Genomic DNA, 13,971 nt, shown 5'->3' on the forward strand with positions numbered 1-13,971 from the left:
ACAAATGAAGATATTTTTAAAATAAAAATAAAAATTCTCTTACATTTTTAAAAGAAGAGAAGAAAAAGCTCCTCACATGAGCTTTTCCTGAAGCTCTTTTTTTTAAAATTTTATTCTTTAAAACGAAGTTACTTTTTTTTAAGAGTTTTTTAAAATTTTATATTTGGTTTGACTTTTACTTTTAAGAGGTAAATAAGCTAAAGAAAAGTCAGGTCAAACAAGCACTAAGTGTAATCTTAAGAAAGAAAGAAAGGATAAAGCACATATACTTAAGAAAAGGTTAAGAAGAAATCTTCTTAACTACTTTTATATTTGATTCATTAAGCCAAACTCTCTAAAGCATCTTCTTATTTTGAGTTACTTTCACTTCCTCGTGTGACATAGTTGTTCAATGTTGTTCTCATACTATAAGACAATACTTAAAGAAATAATAATTAGTTAAAATTGAGCATCTATATTTTGTCCTCTATATAAGAATTTTTTATTAAAAATTTTTATGCATAAAATAAAAAGATACAATTTGAGTCATGCACATAAAATAGGTACTGCAAGGCAACGCTTTATACATTTTTTCTTCTTCAAAAGAAAAGAATAGCCAATGAAGTAGCCGTTAAAACACGTTTTTGCGTCTATTCCTTTCAAAGCAATATCTTGTTTAATTAGTACTTATACTGCTTTTGAACTAGACTTCAAATCTCATATACACTTTTAAAAAACTTAGAAACATGCAATGCTTGTAAATTTATGTATTTATTTTTTATCATTATTATCATTTTTTGTCGTTATAAAATTTATTTGCGGTTAAGAACATCCATTTGGAATGTTACATATCTAGAAACATCTTTATGCGTTACGCATTTAAAAACATCTTTATACTTTATGCACTTAGAAACATCTCTGAGCATTACGTACTTGAGAACGTCTTTGGACATTACGTATTTGGAACGTCCCTATATATTGGTGATGTTCCATGCAATACATACTTGGAATATCCCTATCTGTTATGCATTTAGAAAACATTTAAGTACTTTTTTTCTTTTTGATTAGACGAACAATCATTATTTGTGTAGCAATAAAATTAATATAGCAAGCCAAGAAGAAAAGTCAGAAACAAAGAATCAATCCTTTTGAACTACGAACAATCGAAGCCTAACTAATGTCAGCATTAGATTAAATGTTCTATATAAACCATATATGTAGGCATAGCAGAGAAGTATGGGCAGAGAGAAATTAAACAGCAAAGATGCAAAGCTTCAAAATACCAACTCCTTTTAAGAAGCACTGTCGTCTTGCCTCATTCACCGAAACCTGTGCTCAGTCAACAGCTGTAGCCATTATGACAGCTTGGTAAGCTTTTGAATATAATACTGTATGCTTGCACATTTGTTGTGTAAGCTAATAGTGGACACATATTATTGAACCGAATGTATATCTCTGTTTTTAAAGGTATTAGTCAAAGAGAAAGGTAGTTCATGAACTGTTATACTTAACAGACCTCGTGTCACTTTTTTTCTTGGTTCAAGGGAAACGGCAAGGCGTTTTGTTCTTGGGGAGATGTCGTCCAGCATATCAATTAATAAATGAAGGTGATAACAGTTTTGATTTCTCGATATTCTTAACAATTTCTTCCATTTAAACATTAATATATACGATACTATTATAATTCTTTATGCAAACATAGTTTACGTACTCTATGGAAATTGCATAGTAACCATATCCGATTTAACTAGGTACTGACGTTTCGAAATTTCTATAATTGACCAATGTTTTTGCTGTGTATTCAGGGAGAGTGGAAGGATGTAATAAAAGCTGTTAAGAAAATTTAAAGTGTTAGATTTCCATTAAAAAAATAATTCTTCAAAATCTATAAATAGGAGAGAATAGTTTTGCAGGATAACTTCCAAAATTTCTCTCTAACATTTCTTTGAATAAGAAAGTTCTCTTTACAACAATATTAATTTTTTTTTATATTTGGAAAGGTTTTTTTATGTATATGTTTAATGATTTATATTTTTTTTTATCTATTTTGTTTGGCATAAAGATAAAGGTAAACAAACAAACATTAAACATTACTGTAATTTTTAAAAGTGAAATAGTGTGTAGGTAGGAATGATAATGCATGAGTAATGAAAATGAATGAATACTTATCTGGTTGTTTCTCGTTCATGTTTGTAGGAAATTTGCTTTTATGCCAAAAGTCCACTACGATGAGCCTGGCAAGGCTGCTTTAAAGGTACTGTTGCAGCTTCTCTTTTTAAGAAATGGGGTAAGGAAAACAAGTGAAGTTCCTCCTGTGCTTGAAAATTGAGATCAAGGAAGTAAGAGAGGATTGTTTCTAGGAAGCAATGCATGCAAAACAAGTGGATAAGCATCTATGTGCATCTGCTGCTTATGATTGGAACCGTATTTGTAGTGAAGCTGCTCCAAATAAAAGGTGTTCTATGCCAGGAACATCGGTATTGAAGTTTAAATTTGAACATGGTAAATTTCCATTGTCACTAAATTTGCATCTAACTCACAATGGATCCAAGGTTGCGATGAATGAGTAGAAAAAGTATTGAAGAATTCTGCTTACGTGATCACTCTCAACAATGTTGAAGTCCTTGATGCTGTAAGAGTCACCACTAAACTTTGTATTCGTAGGAAAACTAGAATTGAAGCATGACATTCTATACTTGCAAGATGGAGTATTTTTTTACATACTATGGTTACTGCTTGAAAGAGTTTATTTTTACTTTTGAAGATGTGCCCATTCTTTTGAAACTTCCTTGTGCTGGGCGAGATGACTTGTTTCTTGCGTCACCCTTTTAAGGTGATAAAGCTTCTAACACTCATTTGCAAACTTTCAAGGCATTACAATGTTGTCAAATTAAATGTCTTGACGCTTGCATAGCCAAGGCCAAAGCTCCAAGTGTTGTAGCAAAACTAGAATGTCATGAAAATCTTCCAAATGAGTGTCAGAAGCATTATCTCTATATTCTATCATTGAAAAAGGGTGACAAATGAAAGTCATCTCGCCGAACAAAAGAAAGTTCCAAAAGAATGCACAAGTCTTCAAGAGTAAAAATAAACTCTCTCCAAATAGTAACCATAGTATGTGAAAAAGTACTCCATCTCACAAGTATAGCAGGCCATACTTCAATTCTGGTCTCCTTACAAATACGGATGATGACTCTTACAGCATCAAGGACTCCAACATTATTGAGAGTAGTTTTGTAAGTGGAATTCTTCTAGACTTTTTCTACTCATTCATCTCAACCTTAGACCCATTGTGAGTTAGATTCAAATTTAGTGACAGAAAGTGAAAATTCACTATATTCAAATCTGAACTGCAATACCAAATTTATTAAGTAAGTGTACTTAAGGAAAGATTACCTTCATTTCTGATTCATTAAGCCAAACTCACTAGAGCATCCTAAATACGAAGAATCAAAGATAATTTAATAAACACTGCCACTCATTTTGAGTTACTTTCACTTCCCATGTGATATAGTTGTTTCATGCTCTTCTCATGCAGTAATACAATACTTGAAAAGAAATAATCGTTCGTCAAAATTGGACATTTACATTATCAATGACTATTACTATAAATGTGAGTTATCAAATGTTGGAGCATTATGGCCGGGATTAAGTGGAGAATACAAAGTTTTAGGGAATGGAGCTGCACGTCTTAGCCAAGAGAAAAAGACTCGTGAATGATGAGGATGGCTTTCCAATTTGAAGAATCTCCAGAGCTCCTGATGTCACTTTACATGTTATGATCTCAGTAGTTGTATTTATTATCTTTCCTTTGCCTTAAAAAAACAATACTAGTATAATTTGGTGATGTGCCTGACCAAATTGAATGTATTGAATTTGGTATAAACAATTGTATTTATAATTATAGGTAGGGTACAGGCCGATGTAACCCAAATTGTAAAATCCGCTCATGGATTGTTAAGGCTTAAATATTTCAACTGTCAAAGGTCAGGCTGGTGTTGGAGGCCTGCAGAATCACACGAAACTCCCACCATTAATCCTTCCTAGGGTCTCCAAGTGTAACGTACTCCTCCTGTCCGTTTCAATCTATTTCAATGTTAAATACAAACCCACCCTCATTTCAAAGAAAAGGAAAGTAGAACCCCGATTGCCTGTATTTATATCTACCACTCTAATGCTTCTTTCTTTGTACAACTCACCCTACAACCACCAGTCAAGGCTGAGTCGTGCCTTCACGTCCAAACACTAGTAAAATACTCATCTTCCTTTCTTCTCCTCCACCTGCCTTTCAACTACAAGGTATATTAATTATTTCTGTGTCTCACTTCTTACTCTTCCTCGTGTTCCCATTATCATTATCAGTCATCAGTCATCAGTCATCCTATGTCTCTCAATCTAACTGTATGCCTTAAGGCTTAAGTTCTTTCTTTTTCCTTAGTGGATACCTCATATCTAACTGTTTGACTTCTTTCTTATTCTTCTTTTTATTTTATATTTTTCTTTAACTAACTCATACAGGACTACATGTCCTGAAACCTGTGGGTGAGAAAGAAAGTGGAGGTAGTTAAAAGTGCCCTTTGTTATCCAATAACCATAAAAAAGCATAGGGAGAGATTCTTCTTCTGTTGAATCAGTAGCTTTCCAAATCATTACCAAATGGAAGGATCTTCAAACGGAAGACTAGAGGAGACCCCGAGGGCAGAAGCACATGATGAAGAGAAGGAAGTTATTTTGGACGATTCTCCAGCGCCGAAACTAGACGTTGAATTTGTTAGAGACATTACTCCTGATGGGAACTTTAAGTCCATCAATAACACCCCTGATGCGGAGGATTTCAGGTCAAGTAGCAGCAGTTCGGATGAAGAGGCAGCGCCGGAGGAAAAGAGTCCTCGGGTGGAGAAGTCTGAGAATTTTGAAGAGAAGGTGGTTTCTGATTCAGTTGTTGAGTCAGTTGAACTTGAACCAGAATCAGTCGAGAAATCAGGGGATTCTGGTGTTGCTGAATTAGATTCCAAAGAAACAGAAGAGAACATTCCACCATCTTTGGACGAGACTAATGCGGATTCTCCAATAGTAGCAGATTTGTCAATAAATCGTTCGAATGAACGAACACAGCAGCTGTCCTCTGCTGAGACCTCCGGGGATTCTGCACTCTTAACAGATGTGGAATCAAAGGGAATTGATGAGGAAACAACGCTGCCAGGCTTGAATGAGACTGATGCCTCTGCGGTTGCAGTAGATGCCGTGTGCAAGGGGATTGAAGAAACAACTATTTCTTGTTTGGATGGGAATGGGGGAGTTCCTGCAGCTGAAGCAGTCCAAGGAATCACGGAAACCGAAATTCCAGCTTCAGACAAGAGTGCTGGGGGTTCATCAGGTTCCCCTGATTTGGCATCCAAGGAAAATGTTGAAGATTCATTGCAGGCAGCAAACGTCCCTATCGTGGAGACCAGAGATGTTGGTGAACTAGTAAACAAGCCCGAGATCCATGAAAGCACGGGAAAAAAGGTCAATAACTTAACCCAGCATCTCCTGATTATTTGTATTAAGTATTCTTTATGTTTCTCTTTTCTTTTCTTTGTTTTTTATTTCCAATCCTTTATGCCAGAAGTTTGATTTTCCAGCTTCCAGCCTTAAATTTGTTCTAACAGCTGAAATTTCTTCTCTTGTAAATTTTTGACAGCCTATCATATCTCTGAGTCTTCGTCCTGTGGAACCAACTTCTTGGAAGAGTTGCTGTGGACTTTTTGAAGTTCTGCGGCGCTCCAACAGATAAATTCAAGGTGAGGAAACCTGACATAAAGGTTTATTTCTTTGCATCCATGAAAACGTGCTCTTCCTTAGAATTTGTTTACTTGCTTAACCTTGAATATTGGAGGACGCGGTAGTTATTATGTGAGGATATGATCAGTTGCGAACAACCCCTTTCCCCTCCTAGTTCTACAACTAATTACAGTGCTACTGAGACTTGCGAAATGCTCCATACCCCGGTTGTATTTTCTTCAGTAAGTTCAAACTGGTTAATTCTAGGTTCAGCTTGCAGCACAGGATGTTAAGCAATCAATGAAAGTTGTCGTGGAAGAACAAAGATAACCACCAGCTTTCCAAATATGCAAAGGATGTGTGAGAGTTCGGAAGCAAAGAAAAGAGCTGGAGTCGGAGGTTGGGTTAACTGGTGGAAGCCTTGTGGCGGGAGAGCTTTTTCAGTGGCATTGGAACGTTCCCCTTGTAGATGCGCCACCCACTGGTACCTGGCCATATATTTTAATTTTTATTAACTAAAAAAAATGAAAAAGTAGCAGCCATTGAAGTTAGTAATAACCTCTAGAGATATCTAGATATTTTACTCAATATTGTGAAGTTGTGGAATTACAGAACACATTATTACCTTCCTCCTTGCCTCCTTGGACTATGGTCAATGGCTTCGTTGTTGTAGTTTTATTGATGATATGTGGGGGTAAGTTCTGGAAAATGTGCCGGTGCCGCTGCCACTACTAGTTTTTAGGGTACTTGACTTGAAACTGCATATATTAGCGATTAAGCAGCACTGCTCCTCCCTACTCCTTTAGCTAATGACTATAATTTAGGGTTAATATTTGGAGAAAAAGCGGAGATTTGACACAACGTTAGCAATCAGGGCTTCATCTTGAGTCTAGATTTGACTGCAGTACTGTTAATATTTGCTGGGATAAGGCTTGTGTTTTCATGATCAACCGAATCTGAGTGGTGTTATTGCTGATGGAGACTGCATGTTCCATAGAGATAATGTTAAGGACATTGGAATATGTTTTTATTTGATCTGATGATAAGTTGTGCCAATAACTGGAGCAAATTAAGGCCCTATAAACTCCAATAAATTTGCAGCGTCTATCCTGCTGATGGAACACTATTCTGGTGCTTCATCAATCACGATAGTGATCTCTCAGGCAAGTATGATGTTAAATCTCAGAGCTTGGCCATCATAGGAAGTAGAAAGAACCCCCTGCATTGTTTGAGTCTAATCAACTTGCCACTTAACACTTTTTCTAAAAGTCTAACAAACTCAGTTATTTACAGTAATCCAAGCACTCTCCTCAACTCATGGTGGATTCTGCTTGTCTTTTTTGTTGCAGAGGCAGAGTATTAATGGAAAGTTAAAGCAGAATTACAAGTTTCTTGTGGAGTTTATAGGTTGTTATGATGCTTTTGTTTTTCAGCATTTTATGCAAAAATTATTATTGAGAAGAAACGTGTGGGGTCCCCAAGTGAAATTTGTTTGAGAGTTGTATTAGAGCTTGGACATTGGAATTGGCGTGTGTGGAGTGTTTCATCAGTCACACTGTTTGTATACGATCCTTTGGATATATTTATTTCTGTGATGATCATGATATGATCTCATTTCCTATGAAACCTTGGGTTGTTCCCTCAACTCACTCTCATGGACAAGAATCATTGATTAAGAGTTGGGTTATAACTGGCTCAATAGTTAGCATGAGGTTAACTCACAGTCCATTAAACTCTTTTTTTTTTTTTTTCTTTGGTCAACGAAATTCATTAGACTGAATATTTCTATGTTCGCCTTCAAAAAATAATTGTTATTTATTCAAGTATTTATTTACCCTATTTCTGTGTTTAGTTATACAATCATTTATATATTAATTTATTTACTAATACAATCAATTATTTATTTTGTTTTCAAACCAAAAACAATACTTAAAAGTAAATACCTTTAAATTTTAAAAAACTAAACTGAGTTAATCAAATTCAATTTGAACCAGTTCCATTATAAAGAGTATTCAGTTCAGTCTCTAAAAACCCAAAAACTTTTTTCACATCAAGCCCATCAGAATATGAGGCCCATTGGCTAAAACTAGTCTTCAACTAAGAAGTAATACAAAGAAGTGGAAGTAATATATAAAGAGAACTATTGCTTTTACACACAACTCACCAGAACACTGACGCTGGACATTTCAAACTCTATTATATAAGTTAATTCAATTGACTCCATTCCATTTCATCCATAGTTTTACATATATATATATATATATATATATATGTCAATTCACTAATTTCCTTAATAACGAAGGCTATTTCATTAGTGGCTTCAACAACCTGCAAACAGCTTCACAGAGGTGAAGTAAATGTGGCAAACAATCCTTGGAAACACAGAATAACATTGATTTTGCCTCTCATGCAAAGCAACACAAGACTCATGTACCCCTATTTGGCCAAAAAACCAGTACCCCAACCATGGTGCTCCTCAGTCCTCACACTAACATGAGAGTCATGCAATTTCTTGTTTTGTTTTTAAACTATGTACTTCTCAATGCATCGCAAAAGCTAAAACCATCACCGTTTTTACTTCCAGCAGGAAAAGGACCTACATTGCAGTACCTAAATAAATAAAGGGTGTGTTCCAACCAAACATCCCAAAACCCAAATGTCTATTATTCAACTAACTTGTATAATCTGATCAATAAGATGGCAGAAAAACTGCACCACTTTCTGATCAAGCAAATCAGCCAACAGAATATTAAGAAATTGCTGGTATTGGCTTCCTTACAAGATCAGCTTTCAATTATCATATCTAAAGCAGATGGCCCATGGCAAAACGCATGAACAAAGAATACAAGCAAGTCTGACCATGAAAATCCAGATTTCTACCATTCAGATACATATCCAATGGCACAGCACAATTTAGCCTTGTGACAATCACACAACTAAACAAACCAATTAACAACAAAGATGTGAAAGTTGTACACATGAATGAATTAGCGAAAAAGTTTAAGGATGCAATTCGCATTACAAGAAAATCACAACGTTAAAGGAAAATGGAGTAATAATAGAAATTACACCGAGTAACTTCATTGCGTCGAGCCACACAATGGAAATTCCTTCAAAAACTTGTGTTTGCAATTAAATTGTCAACTAGCAAGCAAACAACATTCACCACACCAAGGCCAAAATTAACAGAGATTCATAGGCACAAAAATATAATCCAAGCAGATTATTTCACCTATCAAAATTGAACCCATATTCATAACTATGATAAACTCCTAACCTCTGATTATCCCTCCCGTTAATCTTCAACCAGCAGTCATCATTCACGACCGCTTACAACAGCAAAGATAGACCACAGCAACTGCAACAACAGTAGCCCCAGCCGATGCTGCTGCCACGACCGGCACATTCAACCCTTTCCCTTCACAACCCACACTCTCACCCGCCTCCCTGGCCTTTCCGTTAATACCCTCACCGGTCCTCTCCTCCATCTCCTTCTTCAATTCGAACATCTTCAACTCCAATCCCATTGCCTTCTCCTCGGATTCTCTTTTTGCTTCCTCACTTCTTTTCAATTCACCCTTCGTTTTCGCCACCTCTGCTTCGAACTGTTCAACTTGCTTCTTGAACTCATCGATCTTTTCCCTCATTTCCTCTTCGATTCTAACTTTCTTGCTCCTCTCCTCCGATTCCCTCACTTCTAAAAGCCCTAAATTCCTCTCCAATTCCCTCTTTTTTTTCTCACTCTCAGCTTTCTCTTTCTTCAACTCATCAATTTCCTTGTCCAATCTCTCAATCACCAATCCTTTCTCTTCCAATACTCTCTTTAACTCAAAGACCTCCGTATTCGCCTCATCTACTTCACTCATCGAAGTTATCAGATCATGTTGAAGCCTCGAAACCTCGGTTTCAAGATCAATCGCTCTCGACGTGATGGATTCTAGGGCCTTCTTATCCTCCTCCCACTGATCCATTTCTCCTCTCATTTCTTCTTCCTTGATTAGCAGTTGATCAATTTCTAGTGTCAGTTTCTTGATCTTTTCCTTCACTTCTTTGTTCTCGTTGCTTAGTTCCAGCTTCTCGCTCTCAAGAGCTTCGATTTTGCTAGCCAGTTCGGTTACTTTGGCTTCATCAGCGTCGTAGAAGCTTTCCGCCGTCTGATTCTCCGTTTCGCCATTGATGATAGTCGAATCTGCCATTTTCTTGAAACTCAACTTGGCTGCCAAGAAAATCAGAGAGATAAAAAGTTAAAGAGTAAGGGAGACAGAAAAACCCTAGAGATTGCCCCCTTTCTATTATTATTATTATCAAAAAAGAGAGATCAAAGAGAACCTTCTTTCTTTTCCTTTTCTCTTTTAGTAGTAATTTTCCAAGAAAATGTGAGGAAAAGAAGAAAAAAAGAAAGAGACAACAGAAACTGCACCTTTGTTTTGCCGATAATTTGATTAGGGTTTTTCTTTCTTTCTTTCTTTCTTTTTTATTTTTCTTGTTGGTCGGATATTTTGTTCAGAAATCAGCAGAAGGAATAAAAAGAATAATAAGAAAAAGAAGGGAGATTCGAGGAATCCAGGAGAAACGGACGGTTAAGAATTAAGGGCGGGAGGTGGCAGTGGAAACTGATGAGAAGTGGGGAGCACGTGCTTAAAAAGGTGAAGTGTGGGACCTCTTAATCACAACCTTTGATGGAAAGATATTGACGCCCTTGATTTTCGTCTCCTAAAATTACAAATTTCACTTTTCGGATTCGCTGATGTGGGCTGGGATGGGTCAACTCTGGTTTATAAGATGGGCCCATCTCTACCTGAACAATGTCACAAGCCATCCCAATAAGATGGGCCCAACTCTAACTCCCATTCATTGCATTTGAAAGGAGCCCAATCCAATCCATGATTTGCCTACTCCCTGATAATTATTAGGACACCACTTATTAAATTAAGGACATTTTCCACCTAACGAGTTTCTAAAATGTTTCATTTACTAATTCATTAAATATACAAGTTGTTAGCCTTTTAATCGGTTTTTCAAATTTCCAAACTTTTATTTACTTTATCACTAAACTTTTGTAAACAAACATTCTATTATTATATGGTACTAGTATTTTGTAAATTTAATACAAGTTTATATTTGATATACCGTTAAAGAATAGATTTTATCAACTTTCCATGAATCAAATATTATTATAGTGTAAATGTATAAATTTAAAAATTAGAAACACTCAAAAATAAAATATTTTTAAAAGGTTATTTTTAAAAAAACCTTTTAAAATTTTTTTTACATATTTATAAAATGACATTTTTATATTTAAGTGATAATATATAAATATTATATACAGTAAATGCATCAAATACATTCATTAGATATTAATATCAAGTCTTGCCCATGAGCTAGGTGGCCCACTAAGCTTGTGAACCTAATCTAGCAGTGTATAAGATTTTATTAGATTCAAATTCTACTCAAAATTATTATAATATTTTACAAATATTATATATATTATTTAATTTTAATTTTAAAATATATTTTAATAATAAAAATAATTTAATGAGTTTATATGGATGAATTAGGATGGAGCTCAAACTTGAATTTTTTAGATGTCAATCAAACTTGACCCGACCTGATCTCTAAACACCTCTAATGCAAATTATATTTTTAAATGGACTTAAATAAAAAATAAATCTACAACTTGATCAGTAATTTAATTAGCCTTTTATGCCAAACTTATGTTTTCTTCAAGCAAGAGAAGATAGAGTTTGCGTGAGATAAATTTAAATTTTGGGGATCTGAAGTACATTCAATTTCTAACTTAGAATTTGGAAAAAGAGGCAGATTTCAAAGGATTAAGGATGCAACCCTCCCATTGTATTATATGTATGTATGTGTGTGTGTATATATATATATATGCAAGACCTAAAATATGACTATGTTAAAAAGGAGATAAAAACAAACTTAATTTGGTATATGAAATTGAAAATTTAAAAAAAAAATGAAAGAAAGAGAGAGTCAGGAATTCTGTATTCATTGGCACTGCGAGGTCCAAAAATGGCCAGCCATTACTCCACCAAGATTAAAATGCTAAAAACCTCCAGCACCCTAATAAAGGCACCCCATGACATGTGAACTTAAATGTTCCTCGTTGGCATGTTCGGCCACAGGGCAAAGGCACACCATACCAATAGACGATGCACTAAAATTAATTCCGGCAAAGCTTTAACCAACCATTAACATTTCTCTGCTGCATTTACCATTAATTCTGATGTCTCTACTGTTAGCACTAAACAACTTCTTCTTCCTATTCATTGAGCTATTAATTATAATAGTTTAACATAATGAAGCCAAATCAAAAAAGAAAAGAAAAAACTGAAAGGATGTGAATATGGCAATGTGGGATCTTGCTCTCCTTCACCATCTTAAATAAAATTTAAAAAAAAAAGCAAAAAAAAAAAAAAGAAAGAATAAACAAGATAAAGCAAAAAAAAAAATTACAATTGGTTTGTCACAGAACCAGAGAGATCAAAGAAGTAGTCTGTCTATAATCAACCTCCGAGCTTTCTTTTCTGTTTCTCCAAGCCTTCGATAAAGCTTGAAAGAACTCTCATGGCTTTAATTTGACACTGCAAAGCTAATATATACCCAGCAGTCTCTTCAAACAGCTTGTCAACCCCTAAAGACTCACCTCCCGGAACAATCCTTTGCAATGCCACAATCTTTCTCTTCACTTCTGCCTTGTCGTCGTCATCATCATCTTCTTCTCCTCCTGCTCCTTGTTTTTCACTCAGGTGATCCTTCTTTTTAGCCTTCAAGTACTCTCTTCGTTTCCTTCTGGTGCCCCGGTTTCTTTGGAAACTAGCAGGTAAAGGTTCATGCAATGCATTTCCCATCAAAGGGCTTTGGTGGGTCTTTGTTTCTTTGCTTTGAAATGTAGGTATATTTGTCTGGGTCAAGGCACTCTCCATGGACAGAAGATAAGAGGGGAGGGGCAGAGCTTAGGGAAGGGGAAAAAAGAGGGCTCAAGGGGGGAGGGAAGGGGGGAGAGCGAGTTTTGAGTGCATGAGGGGGGAGTTAAATTATTGTAAAAGCTCTAGCTCTAGAGATGTCAATGCCAACGAAGCGAGGCCCACCCAGTTTTGGGTTCCCAAGCCTTGGTTTTGGATTGGCTCTGGGCCGTGATGTTTACGCACCAAACAAAAGAGCGTGAGAGGGGTTGTCTGGTAGTGCTTGCATGTGCCATGGTAAAGGCGCTAGCGCAGGCAAAATGTACAACCGAGCACATGCAGCGGTGGAAAGCTGTCTGGGTGCAAGTTGATGGAAATCCCCAAACGCAGTTGGACGTGAGTGGTGATCAAACGGATTTTCTGGGATCACCTGCGGATAGGCCCAGGAGAATAGGAAATGAAAAGAAAAACGAGGGACCCCACAATTGCAAAAACAAAGTGGAAGAGAGAGAGAGTGAAAGCACATGTGATCACATGATTTTCTTGAACCAAACACCGCCCATGTGCCTCCCATCTCTCTCTCTCTCTCTCTATCTCTCTCTCTCTCCTATGATCTATATCACTACCATTGGCATGAATGCCACATGGCACTTTCTTAATGGGACCCACCTAGAGCCCCTAAAAACCTCATCCTCCCCCTGCCCTTTTTTTTTTTTTCCTTTTTTTATTTATATATAATATTTTTAATGATGTGCCTTTAAAAGTTCTGGTAAAACTCCTTTACAATTACAATTTGAGCATTCCTCTTAAAAATTTTTATTTTTAGATTTTATAAAATTGGTGAGATGAGATTTATAAATTGAAAAATAATTTTTAAAAAAATTATAATATGCATAAAAATGTACAATGCCTTCAGACCATTTATTAAGACCTATTCATTATAGTATTTTTGTGTTAGATCTACTAAACAATTAATAAGATAATTAAGAATAAATTAAATAAAGACATTGTTTTATATAATAGGATTTTGTTAATGAATATTGTGAGGGCAACTTTTAGGCTATCAAATTGTGAGATTAAATAATATATTAATTTAACAAGTAATATATTTACTTAAGAAAAGGCAATATAAGAAAAGGTTTGAAGAAAATGGCAGTAAAAACCTAGAAAATGGTGTAGGGAAAGGGTGGTGGGTGATGTTTCCAAGGAGGAAACCAGTGGGAAGTTGGGGGTATTGGGATTGTGAGAGAGAGAGATTTGGTGTGTTGGGCATATGGGGCTCCATGTGATCAGAATCACCTAA

The 13,971-nt window shown here is 35.8% G+C and overlaps 3 protein-coding genes across 6 annotated transcripts; 1 reads left to right on the forward strand and 2 right to left on the reverse strand.

Moving 5' to 3' along the window:
• The first annotated feature begins 4,328 nt into the window (after positions 1 to 4,328).
• Positions 4,329 to 7,368, forward strand: LOC18612155 (uncharacterized). 3 transcript variants are annotated; one of them, XM_018114127.2, is made up of 3 exons: positions 4,329 to 5,487; positions 5,663 to 5,762; positions 6,010 to 6,888. In XM_018114127.2, exons 1-2 carry the CDS (start codon positions 4,636 to 4,638, stop codon positions 5,753 to 5,755), a joined length of 945 nt encoding a protein of 314 aa, XP_017969616.2. In that variant the 5' UTR covers positions 4,329 to 4,635; the 3' UTR covers positions 5,756 to 5,762; positions 6,010 to 6,888. The 3 variants fall into 3 exon arrangements, with proteins under 3 accessions (XP_017969616.2, XP_088659070.1, XP_007048843.3); XM_088802944.1 differs by having other exon boundaries at positions 6,016 to 6,888; XM_007048781.3 differs by lacking the exon at positions 6,010 to 6,888 and adding an exon at positions 7,092 to 7,368 and having other exon boundaries at positions 4,332 to 5,487.
• Positions 7,369 to 8,729: 1,361 nt separating this feature from the next.
• On the reverse strand, positions 8,730 to 10,363 carry PMD1 (Tropomyosin-like protein). 2 transcript variants are annotated; one of them, XM_088803071.1, is made up of 2 exons: positions 10,072 to 10,363; positions 8,730 to 9,958 (listed from the first exon to the last, which is right to left on the reverse strand). In XM_088803071.1, exon 2 carries the CDS (start codon positions 9,936 to 9,938, stop codon positions 9,063 to 9,065), a length of 876 nt encoding a protein of 291 aa, XP_088659197.1. In that variant the 5' UTR covers positions 9,939 to 9,958; positions 10,072 to 10,363; the 3' UTR covers positions 8,730 to 9,062. The 2 variants fall into 2 exon arrangements, with proteins under 2 accessions (XP_088659197.1, XP_007048844.2); XM_007048782.3 differs by having other exon boundaries at positions 10,163 to 10,362.
• Positions 10,364 to 11,942: 1,579 nt separating this feature from the next.
• Positions 11,943 to 12,776, reverse strand: LOC18612157 (uncharacterized). Its single transcript, XM_018120087.2, has one exon. The coding sequence runs from the start codon at positions 12,687 to 12,689 to the stop codon at positions 12,270 to 12,272; it is 420 nt and encodes a 139-aa protein (XP_017975576.1). The 5' UTR covers positions 12,690 to 12,776; the 3' UTR covers positions 11,943 to 12,269.
• Between the last annotated feature and the right edge of the window lie 1,195 nt (positions 12,777 to 13,971).

This window comes from Theobroma cacao, chromosome 1 (genome assembly GCF_053813885.1).
Source record: "Theobroma cacao isolate CCN51 chromosome 1, ASM5381388v1, whole genome shotgun sequence".
Lineage (NCBI taxonomy): Eukaryota > Viridiplantae > Streptophyta > Magnoliopsida > Malvales > Malvaceae > Theobroma > Theobroma cacao.

Bases quoted from the DNA above. Each gene is read 5' to 3' on its own strand.
- PMD1 (XM_088803071.1), bottom strand. From the start codon at position 9,938: ATGGCAGATTCGACTATCATCAATGGCGAAACGGAGAATCAGACGGCG.
- LOC18612157 (XM_018120087.2), bottom strand. From the start codon at position 12,689: ATGGAGAGTGCCTTGACCCAGACAAATATACCTACATTTCAAAGCAAA.
- LOC18612155 (XM_018114127.2), top strand. From the start codon at position 4,636: ATGGAAGGATCTTCAAACGGAAGACTAGAGGAGACCCCGAGGGCAGAA. The intron at 5,488-5,662 runs GTCAATAACTTA...AATTTTTGACAG, and splicing joins ATGAAAGCACGGGAAAAAAG to CCTATCATATCTCTGAGTCT.